The 17278-nt window shown below is 40.3% G+C and overlaps 2 protein-coding genes across 2 annotated transcripts in view; both read right to left on the bottom strand.

Annotated features, from left to right (window-relative positions):
- The window catches only part of LOC118455962 (basement membrane-specific heparan sulfate proteoglycan core protein-like), a 37430-nt gene that overhangs the window by 7570 nt on the left and 12582 nt on the right, over positions 1 to 17278 (bottom strand). The window contains exons 9-11 of the mRNA XM_087842391.1: positions 8705 to 8723; positions 725 to 985; positions 192 to 452 (exon numbers count right to left, since the gene is read on the bottom strand). Of these exons, the coding sequence (XP_087698517.1) occupies positions 192 to 452; positions 725 to 985; positions 8705 to 8723 (541 nt within the window). The remainder of the gene's footprint in view (positions 1 to 191; positions 453 to 724; positions 986 to 8704; positions 8724 to 17278) is intronic.
- Positions 1386 to 3470, bottom strand: LOC148102404 (polymeric immunoglobulin receptor-like). Its single transcript, XM_087842366.1, has 5 exons — positions 3458 to 3470; positions 2939 to 3262; positions 2468 to 2788; positions 1516 to 1841; positions 1386 to 1409 (listed from the first exon to the last, which is right to left on the bottom strand). Exons 1-5 carry the CDS (start codon positions 3468 to 3470, stop codon positions 1386 to 1388), a joined length of 1008 nt encoding a protein of 335 aa, XP_087698492.1.

The following is a 17278-nucleotide window of genomic DNA, read 5'->3' as shown; positions in this document are numbered from 1 at the left end:
TGAAAAGGTAACATTCAGAAACCTTACTTATTTCCTTGTCAAACTTCCTCATATTGTAATAAACAGACATGATTGTGCAGTAAATCTGTTTTCACTCTCCATGATGATGAATTAAATCTTCTCTCTAAAGTTGATGTTAACTGTTTAATCGAGATCAAAGAATTTAAAACTTATAAATGTATTTTACTCACATTTCACATCAATAGTTCTGCTTTCAGATCTCTTTTGTCCCAGGTTATTATCAGCTGTACAGTAATACTTTCCAGAGTCAGAGGGCAGGATGGAGCTGAAAACATGTTGGTTTTGGTAACTGAGAGGGTTGATGACATCCTCCTTGTACCAGGTGTAGTTAGCTGCTGGGTTAGCATCACTGCTACAGGTCAGAGTGACTGAACTGCCCTCCACTATCTCAGCAGAGGGACTCACTGACACAGAGGGAAGCTTTGGAGCATCTGGAGGAGAAATAAGGACAATTACAACATGGTTGGTTATAAATATACTCAAGTCTTTGCAGGCTTCTCACAACAAAAATTATAAAATAATAATATGTAGAAACCTTCCTATTTCCTTGTCAAACGTCCGTATATTGTAATAAACAGACATGATTGTGCAGTAAATCTGTTTTCACTCTTCATGATGATGAATTAAGTCTTATCTCTAAAGTTGATGTTAACTGTTCAACTGAGAACAAAGAATTTACAACTTATAAATGTATTTTACTCACATTTCACATCAATGGTTCTGCTTTCAGATCTCTTTTGTCCCAGGTTATTTTCAGCTGTACAGTAATACTTTCCAGAGTCAGAGGGCAGGATGGAGCTGAAAACATGTTGGTTTTGGTAACTGAGAGGGTTGATGACATCCTCCTTGTACCAGGTGTAACTAGCTGCTGGGTTAGCATCACTGCTACAGGTCAGAGCCACTGAACTGCCCTCCACTATCTCAGCAGAGGGACTCACTGACACAGAGGGAAGCTTTGGAGCATCTGGAGGAGGAAACATAAGAATGACGACATGGTCATAAAAAACAAATGTAAAAAATGTATATTCTAAAAAGAAAACATTGTAAACCCCCTAAAGAAAGGATTTTGACTAAAGTAGCATACAAACACATTCCCGTAAATAAAGAAAAATTAAATATAATTCCTTTAATGAAACAAAAAGTAGTGAACTCACACACTGCTGGAGAAGGGAATGTCTCATATCCTTTCACAGCACAGTAAAGACTGTCTACAGAATCAAATGTGTTCAGCTGTAAATATTGTTCGTCTGATGAAAGTTTGTGTCCATTCCTGTACCAGATGTAGGACGATTGATCAGGTAGCTGACAGTTGTTGTGACATGTCAGCTCTGTCCAGTTAGAATAAGAGTTTACTGTTGATCTCCTCACATGTACTTGGAGCTGTGGATCTGGGAGTAAAAAAAAACAATGACATTATATCAGAAATACCTCAACGTCTGCACAAATACACATGGAAATGTTTAAAGTTCCAGTGGAAAATATTTCACCTGTGACATTCAAAGCAACTCCAGGTGATCCAGTATATTTCCCTTCTGGATTGTTTGTTATGAGCATGAACTTGTACTCAGCTGAGTCGCTCTCTCTCAGGTCTGAGATTCTCAGAGTGCAGTTGTTGTTTTCACACTGATACTGAACTCGATCTCTGTACTCTGACTCTGTTTTTAGATCGACAGGCTCATTATCTTTGACTGTAGTAAACCAGAACATTTTCTGGATTCTTGTCTTTATGTCATTTATAGTCGATAGGTATCTGAATTTGGAGTGTATTTCTGCTGTTGATCCTTTGAAGGCGCAGACCTGAGTAGAAGTGTAAGTCACCACTGTAACACAGAGCCCATTATAGAAAAATCAGAAAACAGACTAATTTATATTCACTTTCATAGATCTGAATTCAATTTCTAAGATTCCATTTAGACATGTTTCATAGAAAACGAGACAGAATACAGCATAATACTGTTATTTAACGTGAGACTGGAACCCGTCAAGAATCTCAAATATGTTTGCAAAAGGTTTAAACTGAAAAGACCCAATTACAATGAATATTGTGTCCAATAATGTCCCAAATGTCTGTGAATAAGGGAGAGAGGACAATAGTGGGATTATTTTAATCATAATTAAAAAATTATAATAAAAATTTACAGGTGCAGGGAAAGCATTGCACCTCTGTCCTCTCCTGGCCACCTGACCATCTACCAGTATATCAAAAGCCAGGATGGTCCACTTGGGAAAATAAATCTGTTGGGCATTTTTCCTGGTCTTCAGACAATAATTCTGATTGCTACAGTGCTGGAAAGGACGGGCAGAAAAAGGACAAAACAGAGAGAATTGTAGAAAGACTGGCATCTTTTACTATGAATTTTAATCTAATCCCTAATTTGCAACATTTTAACAACAAGCTATAGGATGAACATATCAAGAATTGTTATTATTCTGAAAAGAAACTTACCATCTACAACCAAAATATTTTCAGTGTGATATGAATCAGAAGATAAAGGGTCCCCGTAACCACACCTGTACTGTCCCGTGTCAGACTTGGTCAGATGTCTGATGGTTGCTTGAAGTTCAAACCCAGATCCTTTTGTGTATTCAATGCTGTACCTGCCATTCTGAACTTTGTCATTAGTTGTGTCAATGAAGATATTTCCTTCTTTCTCACACGGATTCTTACAAAGGAACTTCCTCTGTGCCTGGACAGCAGTGGGACATGGAAATGAGATTTCTTCTCCCTCACTCTGTGCACGGGAGAATCCAGAGTTTTTAGCAATTTCTGTTAAATAGATGAACATCCATGAATTATATAATAAATAAAGTGACTGAGTTTAAATAGGACTGCATTTAGCCTGAGAGCTTATGGAGGTATGAGAGTAGGTGATTGGTTTCCCAATTTTGACTTTAGTAACTTTTAGTAGAAACTCACCATTTGAAACTCTGACCTCAAAGTCTGAGTATGAATCTGGAGCTGAAGATTTACCCAAACCAAACCGGTACATTCCTGAGTCAGACTTTCTCATATTTGTGATGGTAAAGCTCAGCCTTCCTCTTCCTGAAGCTGCATCTTTGTATTCAATGCTGTATCTGCCGCTCTGAGCTGTGGTTTCATCTGTTTTAATGAGGATGTTTTCTGCTCGCTCACATTTTTCCTTGCAGAAGAACTTTGTGTTTCCAGACACAGTGAAAAGATTGTAAAGTGAAAGATCCCCTCCTTCACGTACAACCCAAATGCTGGCAGACCCAGCTGTACCTGTTGGACAAGATTTTCACTGTGAATAAATAAATAACTTAATCCAACTGGCAGATACTCATGGATACAAACACTGCAGGCTCTAAACAAATGAGGCACAGAGCAAGAGGGAGATCAAAACAACAGACAGAGTGAGAGAGCCAATATACAGGAGAGAATCAGGACAGAGAGTCTTACATTTGGGTCCTAACCTACCTGCCTGCCACATCTGGGGAACACAGCTGAATAAAATCTAACTGACGAGACTTTGGAAGCAAAATTGAACACAATGTACACGGGACAAGAGACTGTCAACATTTCAATTTCAATTCAAATCAATTCAATTCAATTTTATTTATATAGCGCCAAATCACAACAAATGTCGCCTCAAGGCGCTTCATAGATACAGAGAAAAGCCCAACAATCATATGACCCCCTATGAGCAAGCACTTTGGCGACAGTGGGAAGGAAAAACTCCCTTTTAACAGGAAGAAACCTCCGGCAGAACCAGGCTCAGGGAGGGGCTGTCACGAACGGGCGGACTACGCACGGTAATTCGGCGTGCCTGTGTGGCGTGCTGGTTAGACCCAAACGCGGGGAAGGCTAGCGATGGGTAGGAACAGACACGCAGTTAATCTAGTAACGGTCAGTGCACGAAGCGTGGCTTCGGACTGGCGTTACAGAAAAAGAATCGAGAGGAAAAACACTCACGGTTGCTGAATCAGAAGGACACTGACGTCGGCAAAGAGTTGGAGCTTCTGACATGAGGAGAACGATGTCTGAGCGGCGAACAGGTGGGTGGCGTCTCCCTTTTAAACCCGGCCCCGTGATCAGCTGGCGATCAGCTGATCACCGGCTGACAGGGGCGGCCATCTGCTGCGACTGGTTGGGGTGAGAGAAGGAAGACAGGATAAAAGACATGCTGTGGAAGAGAGACAGAGATTAATAACAGATATGATTCAATACAGAGAGGTCTATTAACACATAGTGAGTGAGAAAGGTGACTGGAAAGGAAAAACTCAATGCATCATGGGAATCCCCCGGCAGCCTACATCTATTGCAGCATAACTAAGGGAGGATTCAGGGTCACCTGGTCCAGCCCTAACTATATGCTTTAGCAAAAAGGAACGTTTTAAGCCTAATCTTAAAAGTAGAGATAGTGTCTGTCTCCCGAATCCAAACTGGAAGCTGGTTCCACAGAAGAGGGGCCTGAAAACTGAAGGCTCTCCCTCCCATTCTACTTTTAAATACTCTAGGAACAACAAGTAGGCCTGCAGAGTGGGAGCGAAGTGCTCTAATAGGGTAATATGGTACTACAAGGTCATTAAGATAAGATGGGGCCTGATTATTTAAGACCTTGTATGTGAGGAGCAGGATTTTGAATTCAATTCTGGATTTAACAGGAAGCCAATGAAGGGAAGCCAAAACAGGAGAAATATGCTCTCTCTTTCTAGTCCCTGTCAGTACTCTTGCTGCAGCATTTTGGATTAACTGAAGACTTTTCAGTGAGTTTTTTGGACATCCTGATAATAATGAATTGCAGTAGTCCAGCCTGGAAGTAATAAATGCATGAACTAGTTTTTCAGCGTCACTCTGAGACAGGATATTTCTAATTTTAGAGATGTTGCGCAAATGGAAGAACGCAGTCTTACATATTTGTTTAATATGTGCGTTGAAGGACATATCCTGGTCAAAAATGACTCCAAGGTTCCTCACAGTGTTACTGGAGGCCAAGGTAATGCCATCCAGAGTAGAATCTGGTTAGATACCATATTTCTAAGCTTTTCAGCGCCGAGTACAATGACCTCAGTTTTATCTGAGTTAAGAAGCAGAAAGTTAGTGGCCATCCAAGTCTTTATGTCTTTAAGACATTTAAGACAGTTTAACTAATTGGTGTGTGTTATCTGGCTTTATGGACAGATAGAGCTGGGTGTCATCTGCATAGCAGTGAAAATGTATGCTATGTCTTCTAATGATGCTGCCTAGGGGAAGCATGTATAATGTAAACAGAATTGGTCCTAGCACTGAACCCTGTGGAACTCCATAATTAACCTCAGTGTGTGAAGAGGACTCTCCATTTACATGCACAAATTGGAGTCTATTAGATAGATATGATACAAACCACTGCAGTGCAATACCTGTAATACCTACAGCATGTTCTAATCGCTCTAACAGGATATTATGGTCAACAGTATCGAATGCTGCACTAAGGTCAAGAAGGACAAGCACAGAGATGAGTCCACTGTCAGAGGCCATAAGAAGATCATTTGTAACCTTCACTAAAGCTGTTTCTGTGCTGTGATGAACTCTGAAACCTGACTGAAACTCTTCAAATAAACCATTCCTCTGCAGATGATCTGTTAGCTGTTTGACAACTACTCTTTCAAGGATTTTTGATATGAAAGGAAGGTTGGAGATTGGCCTATAATTAGCTAAGACTGCTGGGTCTAGAGATGGCTTTTTGAGTAAAGGTTTAACTGCAGCCACCTTGAAGGCCTGTGGTACATAGCCGATTATTAGAGATAGGTTGATCATATATAAGATCGAAGAATTAATCAATGGCAGGACTTCTTTGAGCAGTTTTGTAGGAATGGGGTCTAAAAGACACGTTGATGGTTTGGAGGAAGTAATTATTGAAGTTAACTCAGAAAGATCGATTGGAGAAAAAGAGTCTAACTTAACATCAATGGAACTAAGAGTAGCTGTAGATAATATTACATCTGTGGGATGATTATTGGTAATTTTTTCTCTAATGATAAAAATTTTATTTGTGAAGAAGTTCATGAAGTCATCACTAGTTAACGTTAAAGGGATGGTTGGCTCAAAAGAGCTCTGACTTTTTGTCAGCCTGGCTACAGTGCTGAAGAGAAACCTGGGGTTGTTCTTATTTTCTTCAATCAGTGATGAGTAGTAAGCTGTTCTGGCTTTGCGGAGGGCTTTCTTATAAAGCAACAAACTATTTCTCCAGGCTAAATGATGATCCTCTAAATTTGTGACACGCCATTTCCTCTCCAGATTACGAGTCATCTGCTTTAGGGTACGTGTTTGAGAATTATACCACGGGGTCAGGTACTTCTGATTAGAGACCTTAGTTTTCACTGGAGCTACAGTATCCAGAGTCGTACGTAGTGAGGAGGTGAAATTATTAACAAGATAATCGACCTCTGTTGGGGTAGCGTTCAGATAGCTGCTCTGCTCTGTGTTGGTACAGGGCATTGACGATGATAACAGTGGCTGGATTATATTCTTAAACTTAGTTACAGCGCTTTCAGAAAGACATCTACTTTGATAAAGTCCACTCTCCACTGCTGCGTAATCAATTATTGTAAATGTAAATGTTATCAAGAAATGATCAGACAGGAGAGGGTTTTCAGGAAACACTGTTAAATGTTCAGTTTCTATGCCATATGTTAAAACAAGATCTAGAGTGTGATTAAAGTGGTGGGTGGGTTCTTTTACATTTTGAGAGAAACCAATTGAGTCTAACAACAGATTGAATGCCATGTTGAGGCTGTCATTTTTAGCATCAACATGGATGTTAAAATCACCCACAATAATTATTTTATCTGAGCTCAGAACTAAATTAGATATAAAGTCTGAGAAATCAGACAGAAACTCTGTGTAAGGCCCAGGTGGACGATAGATGATAACAAGTAAGACTGGTTTCTGAGTTTCACAGCTGGGGTGGACAATGTTAAGCATCAGGCTTTCAAATGAATTAAAAGTCTGTCTTGGTCTTTCATTAATTAATAGACTGGTGTGAAAAATTGCTGCCACACCGCCCCCTCGACCTGTGCTTCGAGATTTCTGGTAGTTAGAATGACTCGGGGGTGTTGATTCATTTAAACTAACATAATCATCCTGCTGCAACCAGGCTTCTGTAAGGCAGAGTAAATCAATTTGTTGATCAATTATTAAGTCATGTACTAACAGAGACTTGGAGGAGAGAGACCTAATATTTAATAATCCACATTTCACTGTTTTACTCTTTGGTTCAGATGTGGATACTGTATTGTTCTTTCTTTGTAAATGTTTAAGTTGTTTGTTGCTGGTTTTTAGTTTGTTTTTTGTCTTTTTGGAAGCAGACACAGTCTCTATGGAGATGGGTTTTTGGGGGGGTAGCAGGAGGAGAGAAGCTGCAGAGAGGCGTGTAAGACTGCAACTCTGCTTCCTGGTCCCAACTCTGGATAGTCATGTTTTGAGGGGTTTAATAAATTTGTCGATATTTCTAGAAATGAGAGCTGCTCCGTCCAAAGTGGGATGGATGCCATCTCTCCTAACAAGACCAGGTTTCCTCCAGAAGGTTTGCCAATTATCTATGAAGCCCACATCATTTCTGGGACACCACTCAGACAGCCAGCAATTTAAGGAGAACATGCGGCTAAACATGTCACTCCTGGTCTGATTGGGGAGGGGACCAGAGAAAACTACAGAGTCCGACATTGTTTTGGCAAAGTTGCACACCGATTCAATATTGATTTTAGTGACCTCCGATTGGCGTAACCGGGTGTCATTACTGCCGACGTGAATTATGATTTTACTGAATTTACGTTTACCCTTAGCCAGCAGTTTTAAATTTCCTTCAATGTCGCCTGCTCTGGCCCCTGGAAGACAATTGACTATGGTTGCCGGTGTCTCTAGCTTCACATGTCTGAGAACAGAATCACCAATTACCAGAGTTTGACCCCCAGCGGGTGTGTCACCGAGTGGGGAAAAACAGTTAGACACATGAACGGGTTGGTGGTGTACCTGGGGCTTCTGTTTAGTACTATGCTTCCTCCTCACCGTTACCCAGCCGCCTTCTTTCCGCAGCTGCTTGGGATTTGCCGGAGAACAGCTAGCGGGGCCTACGCTATCTTCGGCTGCACCAGCTACAGGGGCCTGGCTAGCTAAGGGTGAGAGAAGGGTGCAAAGCCGAGTCTCCAGATCAGTAATCCTGGCCTCCAGAGCTGCAAATATGCTACATTTGTTACAGATATCATTACTGCTAAAGGAGGCCGAGGAGTAACTAAACATCTGACACAATGAGCAAGAAAGTGCAGAAGGGACAGGTGAAGTAGCCATGGTGCTAACGGGTCGGCTACGAGCTAAGCTAGCGAAACAGTACAGAGACAGTGAGTGAATACTTTGGCTATAAATTAGGTAGTGAGTACACAGAAAGTGTGCTTCGGATGAAGCACGTGAAGATTATACTGTGAAAAAAAAGAATGTATTTAAAAGTTGTTAATTAAACTGCTAAGCAAATAAGCTACTCAGAAACACCACTGTGTTTGAGCAGGAACAGGAAGCGATACTATACCACAGAGCGAGCGAACACCAAGTTCAACATAAACTAGGAAGTATGAGAAACACACAATGAGAGTCTGACTCAAAACAGAGAGAGAGAAAGAGAGAGAGAGAAAGAGAGACAGAGGGAAATATGACTGAGGAAACTAAGAAACATGGAGAAAAGACTGACTTCACAAATAACTAACACAGGAAACTAGAAAGAGGACGGGGAACACAGGGGGAGGAATGAAAACAGAAACCTCAAAACTTGACGATAAAAATAAGAATACCAATATTAAACAGAGAGATCACAACTATAATAACCAGAAAGAAAAAAGAGAGAAAGAAAGGAAAAAAATAATAAAATAAATAATAAATGTTTATAATAAAAAAATGTTAAAAGATTCAGCTCCTTTTCTAAAGGATGTTCCAACTTTTTAAAAAAAAAACGTGTTGCAAGAACCATTGGAATACTGTTTTCATTTTCATTTTCATCAGATACCGTCCTAACTCTTTTGATTTGGGGTTGTATGTAAAAATATTCTTTTTTTTTCTTTGTGGTTGTATTAATATTTTTCATGTATCACTTCTGTTTGACATTACAATAAATACTGTAAAGTAGACTTGCCTGTTAAACTGAGAAGGACAAGAAGTCCACAGGTTGCAGCAATTAAACTTATAGCTGTTCCTCTCATCTCTCCAAGTCCATAAAACATAACTGTTGGTTGCTAATGTGTATTTGAAGTAAATGAGTCCCAGCAACACCTTTAAATACAATCCACAATGGAGCTGTCTTCAAAGAGCTGTCAAACTTTTTTCCTGAGGTCTGTAAGTAAAAGCAGAAACTGTTAAAATACACCTGACTGTACCCTCTGTATATGTGATTAATCTGAAAGAGCTTAAAGTTCAGTACCGTGTTTAAGAAGAAGCAAAGTCAAGTCTGAGGAGCAAAATAAGGAACATGTTTACAATCCTGCTCTAACTTTCTCATGAAGAATGGAGAGAGGAACCATTTTTTAAGTAATGTAGTTAAGTCTTTGTTTGATGAGTAAGCCAAGAATCCAGTGGGAACCAGGCCTTGAATGGCCTCGCCCTTCAGAGGATCTCATAGCTCCAGAATAAACCTACTCACTCACACACACAGTGACCAGGTAAGGGGGGAGTAAGGCAGAAAGAGGAATGCAGAATAGAAGAGGAATGCATTGAGTGTCACTTAAATATCATGGTGCACATTGTGGCAGACGTGTTTGCGACGTGCCCACAACACCAACTGTATTTATTGTCTATTCGAGTGCTAATGAGTGTGGCGAATATTCAGTGCCTGTACTCAAGGGTCACGTACAGCAGAGAAGCACTTTGGGATATCGGAAAAGTTCACCATGGGCTCAGTCCAGACCTTTTGAACTGCAGCTTTCTTCTGTGTTGTGATCCTACCAACTCTAGCCGGCAGGCCACATCACCCCCGGACTCAAGTACTCAGAGTGGCCGTCCACCACACTGTAAAACAAATTGTAATATAAAAGTATTTACTGTGTATTTTACAGTTTTGTACTGTTCTTCTAGAATATCATTAAATTTACATAAATCGACTGTGATTTTAAATTTCAAATGTAAATTAACATAAAATCACTGTAAATGTAATAAAAAACAATTTCTTTCAGAGAAGAACGGCTGCTGCTGCCATCATCATCCTCATCATTTCTGCTACACTGGCAGGGCTAGGGGCCAGGACTCTACTCTTCAGCTTTTTGGGGGATGTTGCTAACTCTTGGTCCGATAACAGGCACCACACCTGCAGTATATGTGCTCGGTGTGAGGTCTCGCAGCAAGCTATCAAATACGGCGCATTTTTCGGCTTTTAAAAAAACGCTATGCGTCGCCAGGTGTTTCATCGGATTTCAGGTGTTACCTCCTTTCCACAGTATCACCTTAAAGCACTTGTTGCAGGCTGCTGAGTTTGCATCTTTTGCTGTGAAGTACAGCCAGACTTTTGACCGCTTCGCCTTGGGCATTTTTAACCTGTAGCTCTGCTCTAAAAGAACGTACGTACCTGGACCCGCCTACTATCCTCGGAAACGTAAAATGATTGGCTAGAATTCAAAGTGTATCACATCTCAGGAAAAAAAAGCACCGAAATAAAGCAGCGAAATGTGCGCTGCTTTTCGGTCTGGTTACTACCGTTTATGTCAGAACCGGTGCCATCATGGCACCGGACACCGGTACCCATCCCTAAGCAAGACACTGCTTTGTTTACGAGTGTCAGTTGTGGAGGTATGTGATAACGACAGGAGAGGTCTCAGTGTCTCAGTCACTCCAACTTTATTAACTGACTCTCAGAACATCACATATAGTTAGCGCCAAAATCTCCACCCCTCACTTCCCTTCAACTTGGGTGTGAGTGGAGCCACCTGGTGGTCCGCCACACAGTCATATTTATGTGTTTTTGCGATGCACTCGCACTCTCCTGCTCACCGTCTACCGTCTCACTCACTCACTGAGGGGTATTGATGTGATCCTGAAATATCAATACTTCCAATACCAGCGTTTCATGTTGTAGGATCAATTCCCATATGAAAATATCAATATCTAATTTGATTACATTTTTTTTATCATAAAAATGACATACAAAGAAAAGTAAACTCAGCAATTAACGGTACAGTCAGCAATACCCTGTTAATAGGAACTACAATCGCCTTCTCTCATTCACGTGCGTGCTACAGCTCCGCAAGCGTGGGAGTCAATGAGAAACCTGAGGCACAAAACACACAATCTTGACTTTGTTCACAGATCATAACTGCGCTTATGTTCAGCATAGCTGTGTGCAATGTATGTGGGAAGAGTTAAATATTGTGGCAACACAACAAACCACATGTTTAAAAAAGTGGGGAACCGGTGCCAAAAAGTGATCGCCTGCCAAAAACGGATTTCCAACGTTTCCGTGTATTTTTTTTAAATGTGTAATATCTTTACATACATTGGTTTACAGACTTCGGTGAACATGGTTTACAAAGCTGTTATATATCAAATTTAAAAATGACCTGTTTTTGAAGTAGCCTATCTTTGTAACTCTGTGTTATTGTACTTACATTATAACCAATCCGGCCCTTTTTGTCCACTTAAAATATGTTTGCAGAACTATTGTTATATTTGTTGCAATTTCTGATGTCCTTTTGAACAGATCAGATTTGTCAAAAGATTAAGATTACTCTTAAAAAACACATTTTTAAGAGATTTTTTAAAAACCGGATAAATGAAGGATAAGTCACTGCTAAAAATTGATTGCACCTTCTGCCTTCTTACCGGAATGTTGTTTGTGCCTCAAAATGACTTCATATCATTCACGAGGGATACATTTGACACATATTATACAGCAACAAGTTATTTATAGCAGTTTAAATACGAGCAATCTGCTTTTGGGAACCACCGGAAATCAGTTTTTGGCAGGCGAACACTCTTTGGCACAACACCTGTTCTCACTCGATGGGAGTTCGCTCTTGCTTATGACACATCACTACAAGAGAGGCGAGCTACATGTTAAACTGAAGGCTAGAGCCACACGACCACTGCTGCCTAATGTTGTGCTCTGATTTTTACGGAAATACGGCAAGTACGCCACACTCAGGCATTCCGCTACAAACACATTCCGGGCATCACGGAGACCGCACATCTGCCTCCGGTAAAAACAGCCTTGGCGGTGTATGCGTTTACGTCAACAACAGATGGTGTGTGGACACTCAGGTGGTGGAGAAACACAGTTGTGCGGACTTCGGAGTGCAGACCATTTTATTTACCAAGGCAGTTCAACGCTGTGTTTCTGTTGGCTGTCTACATACCGCCGCGGTCCGAACGGACCACAGCGCGTGGACTACTGCACGACGTCATCAGCAAACACGAGACCGCTCACCTAGATGCCGTGTATGTTGTTGCCGCGGACTTGAATCACTGCAACGTCAGGACTGTGCTTCCAAAGATCCATCAATAAGTGAGCTTTCCGACAAGGAATAACAACATCCTGGACCACGTCTACAGCAGAGTAAGGGGCGCATACAAGGCAGTGCCCCGCCTCCATTTTGGACCACTTTTGTGTGTCCCTCTATCCAGGCTGCAGGCTCCTCAAACAAGCGCCGTCAGTAAGTAAAATGATTAAAGTTTAGAGTGAAGAGACTGATTCAGGACTGCTTTGATGCTACAAACTGGGGTATTTGCTTAAGACTGCTGCCTTGAGAGAGGACTGTTCTGTGGATTTAGAGGAATAAGCATCAGTGGTTACCAGCTACATCAGCACATGCATTGATAATATTGTCCCCACCAAATTCTTATAAAACTTATCCAAATCAGAAACCATGGTTGAACTGTGAGCTGCGTTCCATGCTGCATGCACGCTCCACTGCATTTGTCCCTGGTGACGCAGAGGGTTACAAAAAGGCCACATATGACCTACGTAGATCCATCAGGGAAGCCATGAGGCAGTACAGACTGAAGCTTGAAGGATACTACTTGGCTCAGCTGGTGTCCTGATGCCTGGAAAATAATCTCTCCTTGAGAAGACTAAGGAGATAATTATTGACCCGAGGATAAGGAGAGACCAGCACCCCCCACTTTACATCAAAGGGATTTAGGTGGTGGGGGGTGAAGACCTTCAAATTCCTCTGCAACCACATCAGTGAGGATCTCACGTGGACCTATAACATACAGCGGATCATCACGAATGCTCAAAGACGACTCTTCTTCCAAAGGAAACTGAGAAAATTTGGATTAACCTCCAAACTGCTCAGCAACCTTTACAGATGCCCAGTGGAGAGAGTATCCTGACAAACTCCATCATAGTGTGATATGGGAACTGCACCACTCAGGACAGGAAAGCTCTCCAGCGTGCCATTAAAATGGCAAAACTCATCTGTGGAGTACCCGTCCCACCACTACACCACATTTACAACACTCAGATCAGGAAAAGGGCACACAGCATCATCACCCACCCACAGCACACACTGTTCACAGTCCTGCCATCTGGCAGATGCTACAGGAGTGTGAAAGCAAGGACAACCAGACTAAAAGACTGTTTCTATCTACAGGCCATCAGGCTACTAAATCACTGACTTATTGTTGAACAGTGATTATCTTTGACCTGTAAATTCGCAAATTTTGTACATTTATATGCAATATAATACAATACATACAATACAATTTTAATATTGTATATTCTGTAGGTATCACCACTGTGACAATGTTGCATAACTACTTGCACTTTAAATTCTGACTACACTCACACATAGTTACATAAGCAACAAGTGCTACATAAGCACTTGTTTTACTTGATTTTTTATTTTCTATGCTCAGAGTTAGGTTTATTCTTTATTTTAGTTAGTTGTTTATTTAGTTGTGTGAAGGGAACTCTTAAAGTAAGAATTTCATTGCTCTGCTCTGTGTAACCACTTGTGTTTTGTGGCATGACAATAAACTTCTTGAATCTTAATGTACACCAGACCAGTTTAAAATAAACATGATTTGTCACTTTCTCCTTCTGTCCTCTTCTTCAGGTCACCTGCTAATCATCAGTGCAATAAACTGCTCTGAGAAAGGATCAGCACGGACTCCAGATTATCAGCTCACCGTGGGTGGTAGACTTGTTTCGTTTTGCTCTCTCTGATGATCTGTTCCTCATGTAAATTAGTGCCTTTTATTATTGTCTGCAGTAAGGTCGCCAGCCTGTGTTATTTCTCTAAGGGAAGAAAGAATCTCAAACTACACTCTGCTTCTCTCTGTCATGCCCGGTCCAACACTTGAGCCCTACAGCTACTGTTTGCTAAAACTTGACAGCAGCTAAATCAAGCAGAATGGTTCATATACTCATTACACATATATGTTAACAGTCACCAGAGGGTTTATAATATGTGTGTGTGTGTCCTCCTTCCATAGTAATAATATTCATTATAAAGTAAAAATGGGGACATCACAGGGAATCTGGGTTTGTGACTCAGGTGTATAAATCTTGATGTACGTTGAAAAGTTGACTGATTGTTGAGATTCCAATCAGTCCTTACTTGGAGAATGTGGAGAGAGGGTGATGGGGGGAGCAGCTCGCCAGGGTTGGAGCCATCAGTGGGTGGCCATGTTGGTGAGTCTGAGAGGTGAATATTGAAACATTTCTTTCCAGATATAGACTGGCTTGATGATGAGTAAGTGTTGTATATAGTGAACTCTTCAGCCACAGAGCTATAGAGGAGTCTGGTTACTGTTCTGCGATTGATGACAGTCTCTTATATTTATTTTATGTGCATTACAGATTCTCTACTGGTGTAATATGTTTTATATGTGGAGGTTGCTATGTGTACTTTGCTAAAACCCGTGAATGGAGCGCAAACTTTGTGTCACATTGTCCAGGGAATATCCATGTATTAATTTGGTGATGTAGAAAGTATATAAAGTCTTTCTATATGTGATTCTAATCTGCTGCTGCGTCTCTTAGATTGCAAGACAGAACACACAAGAGTACCTGTTCGGTCAAAAAACACAATAAACTTATCTTTTATCTGTAACAGACTAAAGCAATTTCCACATCTCCTTTATTTGGCTGTGGGAGGGGAAGCTGTAACATTTAAATAGATCCAATTTAAAATTTTCTAGCAAAATCTGGCTAGCACTACAGAAGAGGAAGCAAGAAAGGAGTGACGGTTTTCTAAATGTCAGATTGTTTTTCAATTTTTGTTGAGTGAAGAAGTTGCTTCAGTACGTCAGCTTTTACTGGAATATTTACTGGATCCTATGACATCTCCAGTATTCTGGTAACTTACAATCTGAAATCTGAAATGGAGTAATTTGAATAATTCAATTATAAAAAATTCTCAACAGAAGTTGTTTGTTCATCTTATCTTAGTTTAACACGCAGCTCTGTAGATTCAAGAGATTCAAGATTCAAAGTGTTTATTGTCATGTGTCCAAAGGAAAAAAGGGATTTCTCTGTGCAATGCAATTCTTTCTTTGCTGTCCCCACAGAGATGTCAATTAATATATACAATAGAAGTAGAACATATAAAATACAAATAGTACAAATAAATAAATCAAGACAAAAAGAAGACGATATTAAAGTGTGAAACAGAGATGTGTGCAAAAGAACTATGACCTCAATATGTTGGCTTAGTATGCAGGATGACCTGATGTCCAAAAAATTATTATTACTGTTCAAAAATAGGTCCGCTGGTCAGGAGTGCACTGATGTGATAAACTCCAGAGTAGGAGTGCTGTAGCAGTACCTGCAGCAAACAGTGGTGAGTTTAAAGGAGGGCTTGTATTAGACCATATTCATTTTAAACATTTTTTAGATTGAAAGTAAAATAATGTAAAATAGTGTGCTATATAAATTGTGTTAATATTTTTTTGTTTGCTTGCTTTTCTTCATTGCAGCCACCACATACTCCTTTAAAGGGTTACAGACACAAACTCCTTTATTTACTTGTACACTTAAACCTGCAGACACACACATTCACAAAAACTCATAAAAATGAAAACATGCCTAATCTACCTCATTAATGTCAGAAAGCTGCCTAAGAAGATAAATGTACATTTTTATGTCTTAGTTTAGATTGCAATGACTTTGATCTTTGATTTTTTTTTTTGCTTTAAAAATGGTTTTCTTTAAAAAAAAATGATATGGTTGGTATTAAATTACCTAAAGGGGTTTAGTTGTTGTTGTTGTTGTTTTTTGACAACCATTATATCCAGTTAAAATTTAAAACATTGCATTTTCTGAAATGGAAGTCAATGAGCAATTCATTTTAAAATACTCTCTTTTTTATTATTGCTCAGACATAAGTATTTCTTATCTGAACAATCGATATCTGCAGCCCTACATAGCACTAGCCTACATAAAGACAATTATACTTACAAATGACACAACAGGATCCACTATAGGTGTTAGTGGAAGGCTGGAATGGTACTGGGGAGCCATATCAGATGTAGGGTTGCCTGGCAGTAATGTCTCCTCACCTCACTATCCTGCCTGCCTTCCATTTGGTTACACATTAGGTGGGGCTCACAGTCATGACACTGATTTATTAAAAAAAAAATCCAATCAGACAAATAGAAAGTAATTGCTCCCCGAACAGGACATTGGGGGACATACCTATGTACTGAAATGATTTGTATGTATTACTCATTATATATGACAGGGGAAGAAAAAAAAAAAAGCATGGTTTCTAGTTAAGTAGGGGTCATGTGACCTGTGGGCCATGTGACCTGTGGGCCAGCCCGGTTAGGGGGGATTTGGGGCAAGGTCTGTGCTTACTGTGGAATTAAATCAGACCTTAAGGTGTTTGTTATCAATATACAAACAGGTTTATTTATTTTGAATGGCCAAATTCTTTAAAGGATTTTTCACCCAGGGAGAGTGGAGAGAGTACTGAGAGATGAAACTCAAAGCTGCAAGCTAACATTTGATCACTAGAGGGCAGTAAAACAAAAGAAAGAAAGAAAAAAATCAGGACCATTTTAAGAGTTTCCTCTCTTGAGACACTTTGCCTGGTCTTTCTTGCAGCCACCTTTAGTAGCTGTTTCTTTGTGGGTCTCTCTGACTTCAGTTTTGTCTTCTGTAACTGAAAAGGATGCTCCTAGGTGTTAAGATCAGCTGGTGACTTGGCCATTGATGAATACTGAGAAACTCTCCAGTTGCTTTGATTCATTATCTATTTGCAATCTGAAGGACCATCCAATTGGTTTTGCAGCATTTGGTTGAATCTGAGAAGAGAGTGTATACCTGTACTCAGAATTCAGTCT

The sequence above is a fragment of the Neolamprologus brichardi genome, chromosome 6, assembly GCF_056152115.1.
Source record: "Neolamprologus brichardi isolate AB-2024 chromosome 6, ASM5615211v1, whole genome shotgun sequence".
NCBI classification, from domain to species: domain Eukaryota; kingdom Metazoa; phylum Chordata; class Actinopteri; order Cichliformes; family Cichlidae; genus Neolamprologus; species Neolamprologus brichardi.
The sequence above is the reverse complement of the archived record's forward strand: the minus strand, read 5'-3'. Positions and strand labels throughout refer to the sequence as shown.

Excerpts from the sequence above, each read along its gene's own strand:
- LOC148102404 (XM_087842366.1), bottom strand. Across the intron at positions 2,789-2,938 it reads TGAGGTCAGAGTTTCAAATG|AAATTGCTAAAAACTCTGGA; the intron begins GTGAGTTTCTAC and ends TCTATTTAACAG. Across the intron at positions 1,842-2,467 it reads AAATATTTTGGTTGTAGATG|TGGTGACTTACACTTCTACT; the intron begins GTAAGTTTCTTT and ends TCTGTGTTACAG.